General features: G+C 43.5%; 1 protein-coding gene across 1 annotated transcript in view; it reads right to left on the reverse strand.

Moving 5' to 3' along the window:
* Positions 1-15560, reverse strand: part of LOC137562604 (venom factor-like) — a 278606-nt gene that overhangs the window by 195668 nt on the left and 67378 nt on the right. The window contains exons 13-16 of the mRNA XM_068274108.1: positions 11933-12136; positions 6767-6928; positions 2499-2628; positions 395-472 (exon numbers count right to left, since the gene is read on the reverse strand). Of these exons, the coding sequence (XP_068130209.1) occupies positions 395-472; positions 2499-2628; positions 6767-6928; positions 11933-12136 (574 nt within the window). The remainder of the gene's footprint in view (positions 1-394; positions 473-2498; positions 2629-6766; positions 6929-11932; positions 12137-15560) is intronic.

Below are 15560 nucleotides of genomic sequence, written 5' to 3' on the forward strand. Positions count from 1 at the left end.
GCTACTCTGCGTTAAAGTATTTTCTAACATGCGACTTTAACGTCGGACTGTGAAAGAGACCTAAAGCACAACTGAACTGAACTCAAAGCTGTTCGTAAAGTCCCTCAGCTTCTTCTGAGTCCCCTTGGTCTCCTATTGGCAGCTTCATAAGATCTGCGACTGGAACTCCAGCCGCGTCTACTGCACATGCGTGGTTCTCGATTGTGCTCCCCGTCGCCCGATCACGAGGGGCTGGAAGAAGCTCCAGGTAAGTAAGTCCACAGTTTTGAGTACAGAGTTCAGCTTTAAAGTGACCCTCTTTGTAGGAGCGATACAGCTTTTCTTTACCTGCTTGGAGAGGAGAAATACAGACACCAGGACAGATTGAATAATCTGGCTTTGGTTTCGGTTTTACCTTGAGCGTCCTTTGTTTGAATCAAAGCCGCGGTGTCACGCCTTCTGCGCTTTTTGATCCCACCATGGCATAGAGGCTCTGTTCAGTAAAAGAGAAGTAAATTAAACTGGTTGAAGTGAAGCAGATATGCAGGTCTTCTGGTTCATCTCAACACACACCTAGAATACAGACTACACATGTCTTTAGTTCCAAGCAAGCTCCTGCTCTGACACATTACTCTGATCAGATCAATTCACTGGGGGGATGGCTTGTCGGCTATACTTACCACTGCCATAGCTCACAATAAAAATGTGTGGCTTTTGGTGGGCCAGGTCCTTTATTTGGCCACCGATGATTGGTTATTGAAGAATTGCTGCTCAGCTAGTGAGTAGCCGAGTATGCCAGGAGTGTTACATTATATAGCTGAGTGCCAGCTCTTGGTCCATCAATAATTGGTGCTGGGCTACTAAGGAGTAGGGATGGTTATAAATTCCAATGACCCCAAATGCCAATTACCAATTCTGCTGATTTCCAGGGAAATCAGAATTTCTGAAACCGATTACCACGGAAAGTTTTTTTTGGCCATTTTTGTAAATAAAGTTATGATTTTTTTAAGTTGTTTTTGCAGAATACGATATATTTTGCAAGTGTCTGCTATTATGCGGACATCCTTAATACAATACCAAATTATTTGATTGGCCAAATATTTACGAGTTGAAAGTAATGGACCAATCACAGGATGCTGAATTTTTCTGTGGAATTCCAGTTTCTGAGGTAGACCTCTGCATTCTCTGGTGGTCCAATACTACCGAGCATTTATGAGTCTTGTCATTGTCCTACAATTTCCAATTATAGGCCAATCACAAGACTTGGAATTCTGAAATACTCGGTAGTATTGGACCAATCAGAGAATGCCGAGGTTTACCATGTAAATCGTTAAACCACCAAAATTTTAGGAGACACAGGTGGCTTTTTCATCCTGTTGTAATATAGACAGTGTTTAAATAAAGTGTCCTTGTATCGAGTGCCGAAATCCGACAATCTTCATTTGTCATTAACATTTTAGGACAATCACAAGACTTGGTAACACTTTGTAGTATCTGAGTCCCGTGATCTAAAATATAAGAGACTTTAAAGGACAACTGTACGCTATTAAAAAAAAAAGGGGGTATGCGTCCTGTGCCCGCGTTGGGACAAAATGATCCTCCGGTCCCCCAGTGTGGCTCACTACCATTTCTTCCGACTGTAATGTAGCTGGCCACTGTGTCTTCGCTGCCCTGGCTATGCGCATCCTCGCTCTTGTCACCATGAGCGCCCTGTGCAGAAACAGTACGCGTACTGTGCCTGCGCAGGACACTTCCGATGACGTGAGCGGGAGAGAGGACGTGCCTGGCCAGGGCTGCGCAGGCGCAGTTGCCGTCGACATTGAAGTCACCGAAAATGGAAGTGAGCCGAAGTGGGGTACCGGAGAATCGTTTTGTCCCGGCATGGGTACAGGACATCTGCGGGGGGCTGGTAGAAGCCCCTGGTAGTTTATTTTTTTTTTATATAACTTTCAGGTGTCCTTTAAGTTGTAGCTGCAGTGCTAACCAGAAAGAGTTAATCTCTCAGCAGCACAGGAAGTGGAGGAAGTGGGTGGGCGAGGGAAGCTTTTTACACAGAGAGAAGGACTGGAGGCTACATCCTTCCAGCTCCTCATTGACTACCTCATGTGAGTGATGATGAAATATGAGATAGGCAAAAAAGGTGCAGGAAATTTGGGTGACACATGCGCCGCCATAGGCCGTAATGTGAATTACGGCTATAGCAGCGCTTAGACAGAAATTTGGGCGTCGTCAAAAGACGGAGCCCACACTATTATAAAAACAGCATTATTCCGCTGCCAGCAGCAGTTGGCAGATGAATTACGTTTTACCTCTAATTCCACGGCGTCTTGGTGGGGGGGAGGGGGATAATATTTAACGTCGCCGGGGCTTTTGCAGGAGCAGGGTGAGACATTTTTCAGCTTTGCTCGGCGCCCAAATTTCCCAGAGCCTTAATTACATGCATGGAATGGGAAAGGATTATAGTTATTTGCTTTTCTTTATTTTTATACAGTCTAAGCCTAAAGGTGGATTGTGATCACCTGATCGCTGAGTTGTTGAACCATGGAAGTTGTTGCCTAGAGCCAGTCCAGTATCGTAAAACACCCCTGCAGCATCAGCACCGCCCCCCGGGGTGCAGCCAATGTCGTACTTCTCCACCGAATCCCACACCTTTATAATGGAAGAAGAACTGATGTTTATGCATGTCAGATTTCACATCCGTATAGTCTAAGACCAACTTTATAATTATCATCATCATCATCAACTCCAACAAATGTTCAACCACCATCAAAATTGCCCTCCTGGTCAGTAAGTCTCCAATTATTTTAGCCATCATGTTCATTTCCACCATAACTATTGCCACCATCGATTAGGTGCTGATGATTTCAAGTTGATTCCAATTTTATTTTATTTTTGTTTGTTTTTTAAATTTCAGCTTTACATTGAACCCATCAAAGTGGTGGCTGATAATTACTAATGTTCCAGCCAGTTCCAGGCTGCATAAATTTGCATAAAATTAACAGACCATCATCTTCCCTCAATTCATGCATCCCCTTGAATGTATGGGCATCTCACAGACAGTGTTGCTTGCGAATTTCGCCGGTCATTTTTGCATCAAAAATGCTATTTTGAGAAATTTATTGGGTGAAAAATAGCTTGTATTTTAGCGTTTTTTTGCAAAAATGCGTAAAATCAATATTTTGGCCACAGAGGAACTATATTTTTACAGTCACAATTTTTACAGCCAAAATGAGAAAAAGTTATATTTTTACCGCAAAATTTAGCAAAAAGCGTGGAAAATGCAAAAAATGACTAAACTAATTTTTAATTGAATTGTTGCTGAAAAATCTAATTTAACCACTTCGGGACCAGCACCCTCTGCCCCCTTAAGGACCAGAAGGTGCTGGTCCAGTAAACCGCCACTTCCCGATGAATCGCCGCTAAAATCCGCCGCTCCCGGTGGTCACGCCGCTCTGTCCCCACCGCAGGCTGCTCTCTCTGCTGTCGCTATTATGGCAGAGCGCTGTGCGCCCGCCAGGTACCGCTTTCATTGCCTCTTGACCCCGTCAATCAATGTAAGCCAATGGGAGTGGCTTACAGTAATGACAGGGCCAGGAGCCAATGAAAACGGCTCCTGCCCGGCTCACAGTGCTCTGCCGTCATAGAGGCGGCAGGGCATCATATTGCAGCGGAGATTGAGCGGCGACAGCGGCGGGGACGAGCGGTCAATGGGACGTAGAGCTTACGTCAGGTCAGAACTGCAGTGCCCCCTGCCCGCCGTAGATTTATTGTGCGGTGGTCCGCAGGTAGTTAACATTATTTTCGTGAAAAATAAATGTGAAAAGAATATTATTATTATTATTATTTATTGTATTTATAAAGCGCCAACATATTACACAGCGCTGTACATTAGTTTAGGTTACAGACAATATTTAGGGGTGACATACAACAAAATGACAATACCTGAATACAAGAAAGACCAGATCACGCAGCACAGTATGAGTTCATTTCCGCTCATCACTACTAACTGACCATCAAACTACACATAGGTTTAGGCTTGCAGTGTTTTTGGAGAATACCTATCAACAATAACAGTAAAACTGTTTGCTTTGGCTTTACAAATAATAGAAAATCAGTCCAGCATACTAAAATCCCCTAATGCTGAAAACATCTCTGTTTCCTCAGATAAAGCCTGACGCGACACATTTTGTGTGACTAACAGGCACGGGCAGGCACACCATATACTTGTTTGGGCTAGACCAATCTGTCGCATACACCTTACTCAAGCAAAAGCATTGTGCACATGCGAGTTTAACGTCTTGCCGACCGCTCCACGCCAATTGGCGTGAAAGCGGTGGCAGCCCTAGGACCGCTCCACACCACACGCTGTACTGGGGACAGTCGTGTAACATGGCTATCCCTCTGGGGGACACAAAAGCGATCGGCGGTGATAGGCTGACTGGGGGAGGGAGGGAAAGTTAATAAAGAAATAGTAATTTTTATTACAAAATAAATAAGAAAAATATTTATAAAGCAAAAAACAAACATTGGGGGAGTGACCAGACTCCACTAACAGAGAGCTCTGTTGGTGGGGAGAAAAGGGGGGGGGGATCACTTGTGTGCTGAGTTGTACGGCCCTGCAGCGAGCCCTTAAAGCTGCAGTGGCCCAATTGAAGAAAAATGGCCTGGTCTTTAGGGAGGTTTAACACCGCAGTCCTCAAGTGGTTAAATTCGGCCAAGGGACAATGATTGCCTCAGTTGAGCATCTAGCATAAGTACAGTGGCAGTGATGAGAAAAAATGGCAATATTCTTTATTCATTAAATTTTGCAAAAAGAATGTAAAATTTTAATGATTTGATTGTTTTTTGTTTTTTTGCATTTTTGCCGTAAAAATGCTCATGGTAAAAATATTGTTTTTCCACGTTTTTGCGTGTTTTTGCTAATTTTAATGGTAAAATATTGGGGTTTTTTCGCATTTTCCCCAAAAATGCGAAAATACAAGCTATTTTTGCGTATATTTTTTTTAAAATCACATTTTTGATGTGAGAATGACTTTGGAGAAAATTTGCAAGCAACACTGTACAGCAGCTCCCTGATCTCTTTTGGCATGTCAGCAAGTTCAGCCCAGTACTGGTAGAGGGCATTGTTCTCCCAACTCACCTGCCTCCTCCCCCCTCTCCACTCATAACACTGACCTTCCCCCTCACCATACAATGTAGCCAAACTCAATACCAAACAAAGTGATGTTCTACTCCCTACCACTTGTCCTGCCATGCTAAGCATTCAGCTATATGATAGCTGAGCAGTCACGGCATGCGCAGTTGGCCCCGGACCAGAGGACTTTCCAAGGCCAATTGCAGAAGATCCAGGAGGCGGAGGAGGAGAGTGAGGGAGCAGCAAGTCTGAAGGGGGCTGGAGGAAGCCCGAGGTTTGTATATTTTTTCTTTCCTGCCCCATCTCAGGTTTCCTTTAACAATCTGAAGTAGAAAGTACAGGTTTAACATAACATGTTTCAGAAGTTATGGATGGCATAATTTAGACCACCAGGGACTTTGTTAGCCCCAAAAGATGACTGGCACGTGCCCCAGATCTATTCTGAGGTGCCCCAGATGTCCCCCAGGCAGAGCCAGGCAGCAGGCAGCAGTACCACAGCACCCAGCATGCTATCATAGAGACACCACAGCTCTTAGACCATTGTTAAGTTCATGTAACTGTTGCTCCACCCATGACCACACCCACATTCTGGTACATGGACACACACCTATTTTTCAAATGCAGTACCCAAAAGTGCCCCAAATCTTAGGATCCTAGCAACACCCCTGTAGACCACTATACTTTAGCTAGAGAATCCAGTGGTTCCAGGTATTTTGACATCCCTGCATATTTTCCTGCAATTTAGCAGATAGGTGTTCAGCCAGCATAATTGTATTTAGGAGATCAAAGACCTGTTCAGGGTGTAGGTGCGGAGAGTACCAACTCCTCGCCAGAACGCGCTTTGCCATGGAGGCGACTTGCTGGATAAGTCGATAAACAGGAGTGTGAGGCGTTTAGGGGTTCTTTGCCAAGTAAAAATACACATGGTAGTAACGTGATCGATAGGCCTGAAATCTGGGTTTTAATAAGCTTAAAGAGAACCAGAGACGAAGCACCCTCATGTATTTTATTACATTTATCAGTGGGAACATGACAGTAAACACCTATCATGCTTTTAGTTTTATTCTTCTCAGTCTAATCTATCTGTTTCAGCTGTGATAACAATCCACCGATTGATTCAGTCTAGGTTTGACCTGGAATCATTATAGCTGAGTCACTCTTCTGTGGAGTCTTTTCAAGCCCAAGCCTGCCCCCTCCTGGCTCAAATTTCCTACTCAGAGCTGTTGACATGGGAGGGGCTGCTGCTGCCGAGAAAGAAGCTCTGAAACAGACAAGTGTATCTGTGTGCAGTGTGCAGCCAGTCATTATCTACTGTATGCAGTTTCATTCCTATGAGAGACACTTCCTACAGGCAGCCACACAGCATACCAGAATAATAGTTGAAAGCAGACAGATGAAAGGCTGCAGCAGCCCTGCTTGTCTATAGTCTCATAGAGGCTAGACAGCACATCCAGAACAACCTGGCGGCCATATTGGATATTTCCTGGAGCAATAATGGATAAAAAAACACTCAAAAAGACACACCAGAGTGGCGAAATTATCAGGTAGAGCATTTATTCTTTACAAGCTATAGACCGATACGTTTATTTTGTGTGAATCGTTCATCTCTGGTTCCCTTTAAATACAATTGCCTTAGTACATTTTTGAACATACCTTAGTCTGTGAAATCTTATTCTTGCTATTCAACACATAGACTCCTTTATCCACGGCCACTAATCCCACTTGGGCCTTGGGGTCAGCTTTGAGCTTAAGCTTGATGGTGGCTCCGGGATGTTGTACTTGGTTGTCTCTCTCCTGATTACCTGATAGTTCCAGCTGTGGGAAACAGAGACCAAAATATAGCAGTGTTGTCAGTAGTTTGTCTGAAGCAAAAATCGACTTAGGAGATAACGAATTGTATGTGTAGAACGGATAATAGATAGACCATTGGTAGCAAAAAAAAAGAATCTCCTATTTTTATTTTCAGTTATATAGCTTTATTTATAACAGTAGACAGCATTAGACTGTCACAGTTGCAGTCTAGAATCTACAGTAAAACAAAGCAGAAGTAATGGCTCTTGGAACTTTCCTGTGGTAAACCGTACAGTGGGATGCGAAAATTTGGGCAACCTTGTTAATCGCCATGATTTTCCTGTATAAATCGTTGGTTTTTACGATAAAAAATTTCAGTTAAATGTATCATATAGGAGACACACACAGTGATATCTGAGAAGAGAAATGAAGTTTATTGGATTTATAGAAAGTGTGCAATAATTGTTTAAACAAAATTAGGCAGGTGCATAAATATGGGCACCACAAAAAAGAAATGAAATCAATATTTAGTAGATCCTCCTTTTGCAGAAATTACAGCCTCTAACTGCTTCCTGTAGGTTCCAATGAGAGTCTGGATTCTGGTTGAAGGTATTTTGAACCATTCCTCTTTACAAAACATCTCTAGTGCATTCAGATTTGATGGCTTCTGAGCATTGGACAGTTCTCTTTAACTCACACTACAGATTTTCAATTATATTCAGGTCTGGGGACTGATATGACCATTCCAGAACGTTGTACTTGTTCCACTGCATGAATACCTTAGTGGATTTTGAGCAGTGTTTAGGGTCTTTGTCTTGTTGAAAGATCCATCCCCGGCGCAGCTTAAGCTTTGTCACTGATTCCTGGACATTGGTCTCCAGAATCTGCTGATACTGAGTGGAATCCATGTGTCCCTCAACTATGACAAGATTCCCAGACCCTGCACTGGCCACACAGCCCCACAGCATGATGGAACCACCACCATGTTTTACTGTAGGTAGCAGGTATTTTTCTTGGAATGCTGGAATAATCGTACTCAATGCCAAGCCGCTGCAGCTAAAGCTAACAAAATTTTGGGATGCATTAAAAGGGAAATAAAAACTCGAGATGCTAGCATAATATTGCCCCAGTTTAACTCTGTAGTAAGGTCACATCTGTAATATGGAATTCAGTTCTGGGCACCACATTACAAAAAAGATATTGCAGTTTTAGAGAAGGTGCAGAGACGAGCACGTTTTAGCCATTTATTTAGGAAAGGGTTCTTTACAGTAAGAGTGATTAAGAAGTGGAATGCATTGCCACAGGAAGTAGTTATGGCAAACTCTATACCTGCATTTAAAGGGGGCTTTGATGCTTTTATTGCATTGAAAGACATCCATGGCTACAATTACTAGGTAATGCCTAATGATGTTGATCCAGGAATTGCCATCTGGAGTCGGGAAGGATTTTTTTCCCTTTTGGGGCTAATTGGACCATGCCTTGTAAGTTTTTTTTTCCCTTCCTCTGGATCAACAGGGATATGTGAGGAAGCAGGCTGATGTTGTACTTTGTTCTCTGGTTGAACTCGATGGACGTATGTCTTTTTTTATACCCAAATAATTATGTAACTATGTGTTCTTTATTCTCCATGCATAATACCTCTTGTTATGCCCAAATAACTCCATTTTAGTTTCATCAGTCCACAGCACCTTATTCCACAATGAAGCTAGCTTATCCAAATGTGTTTTAGCATACCTCAAGCGGCTCTGTGCTGTGGGCGGAGAAAATACTTCCTCTGCATCACTCTCACATGCAACATCTCCTTGTGTAAAGTGCGCCGATTGGTTAAACGATGCACAGTGACTCCATCTGCAGCAAGATGATGTTGTAGGTCTTTGGTGCTGGTCTGTGGGTTGCCTCTGACTGTTCTCACCATTCGTTGCTTCTGTCTATCCGATATTTTTCTTGGTCTGCCACTTCAAGCCTTAACTTGAACTGAGCTTGTAGTCTTCCATTTCCTCAATATGTTTCTAGTTTCTGGAAACAGACAGCTGAAATTTCTGAGACCGCTTTCTGTATCCTTCCCCTAAACCATGATGGTGAACAATCTTTGTCTTCAGGTCATTTGAGAATTGTTTTAAGACCCCTATGTTGTTACTGTTCAGAGAAAGTTAAAAGAGGAGGGAAACTTACAATTGACCCCCTAAATACTCTTTCTCATAATTGGATTCACCTGTGTATGTAGGTCAGGGGTCACTGAGCTTACCAAGCCAATTTGAGTTCCAATAATTAGTTCCAAAGGTTTTGGAATCAATAAAATGACAAATTTATGCACCTGCCTAATTTTGTTTAAACAATTATTGCGCACTTTCTGTAAATCCAATAAACGTAATTTCACTTCTGAAATATTACTGTGTGTGTGTCTCCTATAAGATATATTTAAGTGACATTTTTTTATCGTAACAACCAATGATTTATACAGGAAAATGATGGCGATTAACAAGGTTGCCCAAACTTTCGCATCCCACTGTATCTCAAGCTGTCTTTGGGCCCTGACACACTGGAGAGCGTTTTGCAGTTTTTTTTTTGTTTTTTTTTTAGAAACGCTTCCATTGCATAAAATCATAGCAAAATTGCAGCAATCACGATTTTTCAAAAAATCGTGATCATAGCTATTTTGCTGCGATTTTACCATGATTTTAAAGCAAGTCAATGGAAGTGTTTTTTTTTTTTTTTCCGAGGTCACCCAGGGTCCTCCTGGCTCCTCTCCGTATGCCTCCGCCGGCCCCCGTTACCGGCGACACCCGGGCCAGGTGTCGGGCCGGCTCTTCCTGGTTCCTGACGCTTGTCGTCATCACGGGAGCCAGCGTGACAGGTCTGCGCGTGCGTGGAAAACGGTGGATGCGCAGACCTGTCACGCCGGCCACCGTGATGACGCGTAGCGGCCGGTGGGAGGAGCCGGCCCGACACCCATCTCGGATGTTGCCAGTCACGGTGGCCGGCGGAGGCATACGGAGAGGAGCCAGGAGGACGCCGGGGGACCTCGCCGCCTACGATGGGCTGGAAAATGCCCCAGGTAAGTGTAATCTTTTAATTTTTGGCACTGCTCAGGGTCCCTTTAACCGTTCAAGGGACAACTGAAGTGAGAAGGATATGGAGGCTGCCATATTGATTTTCTTTTAAACAATATACCAGTTTCCTGGCTCTTCTGCTGATCCTCTGCCTCTAAAGGTAGCTATACATCTAGCGACTTGGCGGACGATCAGTTATGCAATTTGATTATTATAATTGGACCGGAATAAAATTGGAGCTGCCAAGAGCATGCACGGCGGTACCAGCGTGCAATATCTGGATAAGCGATGAACACAACGGAACCCCCGGTGCTGCCCCCCCGGTGTGAAATGTGCCCCATGCAGTATACTTTACCTGTTGGTGTCCGCCGTTGGCTCAGTCTCCGCACTGCCTCCCATACAAGCGCCCCCTGTGCTGGCATATGCGTGGGCACGTGTGTGATGTCACACGTGTGCCCACGTTACGCTCTCTCCCCCTTTTGTGACTTGGAATTTGTTACACATTTTACTCATGTTACTTTTGTCACTGTACTTACCAATTCTGTATTTTGTACTGATTTTGTATTATTTTGTACCCCATGTTTGTTTCTTACTTTGTACAGCACCACATGATATGTTGGTGTTAGGATATGTTATAATAATATAAAAGGGAACCTTAACTGAGTAAAAAAAAAAAAAGTTTCCCTTACCTTGTACTTCCCCAGACCCCTGCAGGCGTCCTGTGCCCGCGCCACCACTCACAGATCATCCAGTCCCCTGGCTGAGTTTCATTTTCGGCGAGCAGTGCACCTGCGCAGCTCTGGCCACACGCGTCCTTGATCGCACTCCCGTAGCTGTGTCCGTCTTGCAAGTGCACAGTTCACACGCGTACGTAGTACTATGCGTACGTACGTACATACGGAGTGCACGTACTGCGCAGGTACGAGGCAGCCACAGGGATGGGAGCACGATCGTGGACGAGCGTGGCCAGAGCCATGCGGGCGCACTGCTAAAAACGAAACTGAGCCATGGCAGGGGACCCGATGACCGGTGAGTGATGGAGCGGGCACAGGACGTCTGCAGGGGGATGGGGGAAAGTGAACGGTTTTTTTCTGAACTTAGTTAACCTCTTGAGGACTGCAGTGTTAACCCCCCCCCCCCCCCCCCCCTAGTGACCAGGCCATTTTATGTAAAATTGGCCACTGCAGCTTTAAGGCCAAGCTGCAGGGCCGCACAACACAGCACCCCCCACCCACCTCCTTTTTTTAATCCCCCCTACCCCCTTTTCTCCCCACCATCTGATCGTTCCCCTCATGTTTATTTATTTTTTTAGAAATATTTTTGTTTATTTCTTTTTATAAAAAAACCCTATTTCTTTAAAGATTTTCCCTCCCCCCACCAGCCTATCACAGCGATCGGCGGTGATAGGTTTCAGCCTATCACCGCCGATCGCTTCTAAGTCCCCCAGGGGGACAGCCATGTCACACGGCTGTACCCAGTACAGTGCTGCTGCTGATCGCATCGCTGTACTGATGTAAACACGGCGTGTAACAGTCTCCAGAACAACGATCGCCACTCGGAGACTGAAGCTCTGCTCTGCCTCTCAAGCACCCTGCGCGATCTCCAGCAAACTGCTGCCCCAGAACTTTACGCCGATCGGCGTTAGGCAAGCAGTTAAGGTTCCCTTTAATTACTCTTTCTGTACTGGAAAACAATATGAAACTCCTTACTTTGCTACTAATATTCTATTTATTATCCGTACTATACATACAATTCATCAGATTTGCTTTAATTTTAGAAAAAATATTTTAGCTTTGGATAGCGTGGAGAGCATTTGGCACGACTTTTAGATTTTGACTGCTTCAAGTGATCCTCAATTTCATTTTAGCAACATAAATAAAAATAAATCTGCTCTCAGGTCATTTCGATGTCGCGTAGATATTGCAGGCAATTCAGATGAACCAAATGCATGTCCAACTGCCGTCCATGATGTCCTTACCGTCCCCATGCAGGTGTCTGCCACATCTATCCATACAGAGTCTGCCACGATTTCACGCCCTGCTCCAGTATTAACCGTGTAGTATGCCAGGATGCGGAAAGATGGGATGAGATCTGCTGTTATCGGTAGCAGCATCGTAACAAAGGACTGGCCCCGCGCTCTCTCCTGTCGTCCAACCTTCCAGATTCTACCTTTATTTAATAACTGTAGGGTTAAAAAAAAAATATTTTGTTATAAAATGGAAAAGCGTACAGCCTGACCATCAGCGGTGTAACAGTAGCCGCCACAACTCTTGTTGTCACTTAAAGGGGGGCTGTTGAGGTTTTCTTGGTGCAGAGCAGTGGCAGCGAGGCATCATACTTTTACCTCATGGCACAGGTCCTCCTCACTCCTATTCAATGCAATGGCGAAGAGCACAGCTGAGTCAGCTGACTATCTTGCAGCTCCTGATGCACATCACATGACATGCAAAGATGGGGCGAAGACCACAGCTGACCATCTTGCAGCTCCTGATGCACATCACATGACATGCAGAGATGGGGTGAAGACCACAGCTGACCATCTTGCAGCTCCTGATGCACGTCACATGACATGCAGAGATGGGGCGAAGTGCACAGGTGACCATCTTGCAGCTCCTGATGCAAGTCACAGGACATACAGAGATGGGATGATAGGTGCAGAGTTACATTGAAAAGGAGTGGAAAGGACTTGTCCTATCGCTAGTATCAGATAAAGAATGGAGCTCCATGGATGCTCATCATGAGGTCGTGATCACGAGTAACTCGTGATCACAAGGCATTTTTTTGCGATCACAAGGTCGTAATCGGCTTTAGTGATCGGCTCTCGAGTTACTCGTGATCACTAGTCGGTATTCGTGATTAAAAACCCGCCAATTTTAGCAGTTAATAGCAAAGCCTCCTTACAGGCTAGAAACACCAAAATTCCTAGATATGTTAAGAAGAACAGTGGGAACAAGAGGAAATACATTTTTCAAAAAGACCTTATAGTTTTTGAGAAAATTGATTTTAAAGTTTCAAAGGAAAATCGATTTTTTTTTTTTTTTTTTTTTTTTTTTACAAACTCAGATGCATTTTTGATATGGGAAGTTTATCAGCTTATGGTCTAGTCGCTTGGACGCCCAAACCAGCGCTGAAAAATGCTTTCATCATTGTTTGAGCCATACATAGTTGAAACTTTATTTCACTATATTTATGTCTATGCGTGCTTCAAAAACCATAAACTCCCCCCTTCCCTTACGCAACCCTCCCCATTCCAGAATTAACCATGTCTTACCATATCCTGTATCCCCTATATCTTAAATGAAAGGGAGGTGTAATAACCTGTTGTTCTTGCAACCGAGTATGTATACACATTCAGAAACTCTTACATTCAACCAAGCATACCCTTCCTTAACCCATAACCCATCCATATTAACCTGTCCCAACCCACCTGACCACCCCACTTATCCACTCTTACCCCCACTCGTGTTATACAGCGTAGCCCCTAACCCATCTTATTATATGTATACTTATTGCTTATCCATATATTTTTTTGTAATTGATAGCCAGGTATCCCTATAGGGTCTGACCCACTGAGTACAATCTAAGTCGGGTGTGTGATCTGCTGTGTCGCCGTTGATTTCACTGCCACACAACCGATCCATTCTGCTCAACCAGTCATCGAGATGGGGGGGAGTCGAGTCTTTCCATTTTTCTACTATCATTCTTTTTGCGACTTTTGTTCCTAGCTCTTTAATTAGAGCACTTTCTTTACTATCGCCTGCTTCAGATATGCCAAAAATAGCTTCACTTGGAGAAAGTTTAAAGCCCCCTTCTAGCAGGTTTTTACAAAAGCTTATTATACTATCCCAAAAGGTCTTTGATATGGGACATGCCCACCACATGTGCAATTCGGACCCGTCCTCCTGCCCACACCTCCAGCACAATTCTCTTTGTTTGGAAAATTTTTGTATACGTTCCGGGGTAATGTACCATCTAGCAATGGTCTTGTACTGGGTAAGCTGGAGATCAATATCCGGGATCATCCAATTTTTATGCCAAATCGTGAGCCATTTACTTTTAAGCGAAGGGCCGAGGTCTCTTTCCCATTTTGTACAATAGTGTGGAGTAAAATTTTGCCTTTCTCCTTGGCAAATAAGTCTATTAAGTTTGGATAAAGCTTTGTCCATTTTTTTATTAAGGAGAATATGTTTTTCAAAAATATTTGGGTCGTTCCTTAATCTGACAAACTTGAATTTTAATTTATGTATAAAACTTCTCGCTTGCATTGTACCCCAAGTCTCCTTTTGCCTACGATTGTTTAATATGCCAGGTATCCCCAATGCAGGGTTTCCCCAGAGATTGATAATGCGCGTATCGGGGCTTATCGTGTTTCTGGAAAACCAGGACCTCACCAAGCCAGGCATGAAATCTGGATTCTCCCTTAAAGTGGTAAGTGGGGATGGGCCTGTGTCTTTGTGCCATTTTGAGACAAACCAAAAAAGAGTTTTTACTGTTGGTTTAATCAGAGGGTGATCCGTAGTGGAGTAAACTTTATAGATGTTTACTGGAATCCACGAGAAAATTAAATCTAAGTTACATTCGTCCTTTTCTAAGATGGACCAAGCTTTACCAGATCCAATGGGGGAAGATTCTATCTTCCAGTCCAAGACCCTTGCCAAGTGTGCACTTCTATAGTAATTTATAATGTTTGGTGCGGCTAGGCCTCCCTCCTCTTTCTGCCTAGAAATAAGTTTATAACTAATTCTACGTCTGGATTTACTCCAGATAAAATTTTGAAAAATTTTATGCCAGTTTTGGAACCATGAGTTGGGGATAGCCACTGGCAGGCTCCGCAAGAGAAAAATAAGTTTTGGTAAAACCAGCATTTTTAATATGCTGATCCTACCGATGACATTAAAACAGGGTCGATCCCATGATTGGAGTTTACCCTTGTACTCTTTAACAGTCTTAGAAAAGTTAGCCGTGAACAGGTCGTTAGGGTCTCTAGTGAGGGTAATACCAAGATATTTAATTGCTTGATCACTCCATCTAAATTTACTGTGTGTTTTAATAGCATTCACGGTGTCATGTGAACAACCCAAATTCAGGATTATAGTTTTAACCTGGTTAATCTTAAAATTAGAGTGCAACGAGAATACCTCGAGAAGTTTCTCACACCTGGCGATGGATTGGACTGGTTTGATCAAAGTTAGTAATAAATCATCGGCGTAGGCAAGTATTTTAATCTCCTCCGTCTTTGTTTTAACTCCTTTAACCATGTTATCATTCTGAATTAGTTGTATAAATGCTTCTAAACTAAAATTGAAGAGCCATGAAGACAATGGGCAACCTTGCCTAACCCCATTCTTAATATTGAAAGTATTGGATACGGATCCGTTTATATTGACGCCTGCACTTTGATTGATATATAATTTCTTTATTCTGTTTATAAAGTTCCGGCCCAGACCCAATCTTTCCAATATAGCAAAGACAAAATCCCTTGATAGACGGTCAAATGCCTTTTCTGCATCTACTGCAACCATAACTGCTTCTATTTTTCTCTTTTTACAAGTATGGATCAGATTTGTTGCAGCGTAGATATTGTCTTGAATTTGGCTATTTTTGAC

This window comes from Hyperolius riggenbachi, chromosome 3, assembly GCF_040937935.1.
Source record: "Hyperolius riggenbachi isolate aHypRig1 chromosome 3, aHypRig1.pri, whole genome shotgun sequence".
NCBI classification, from domain to species: Eukaryota; Metazoa; Chordata; class Amphibia; order Anura; family Hyperoliidae; genus Hyperolius; species Hyperolius riggenbachi.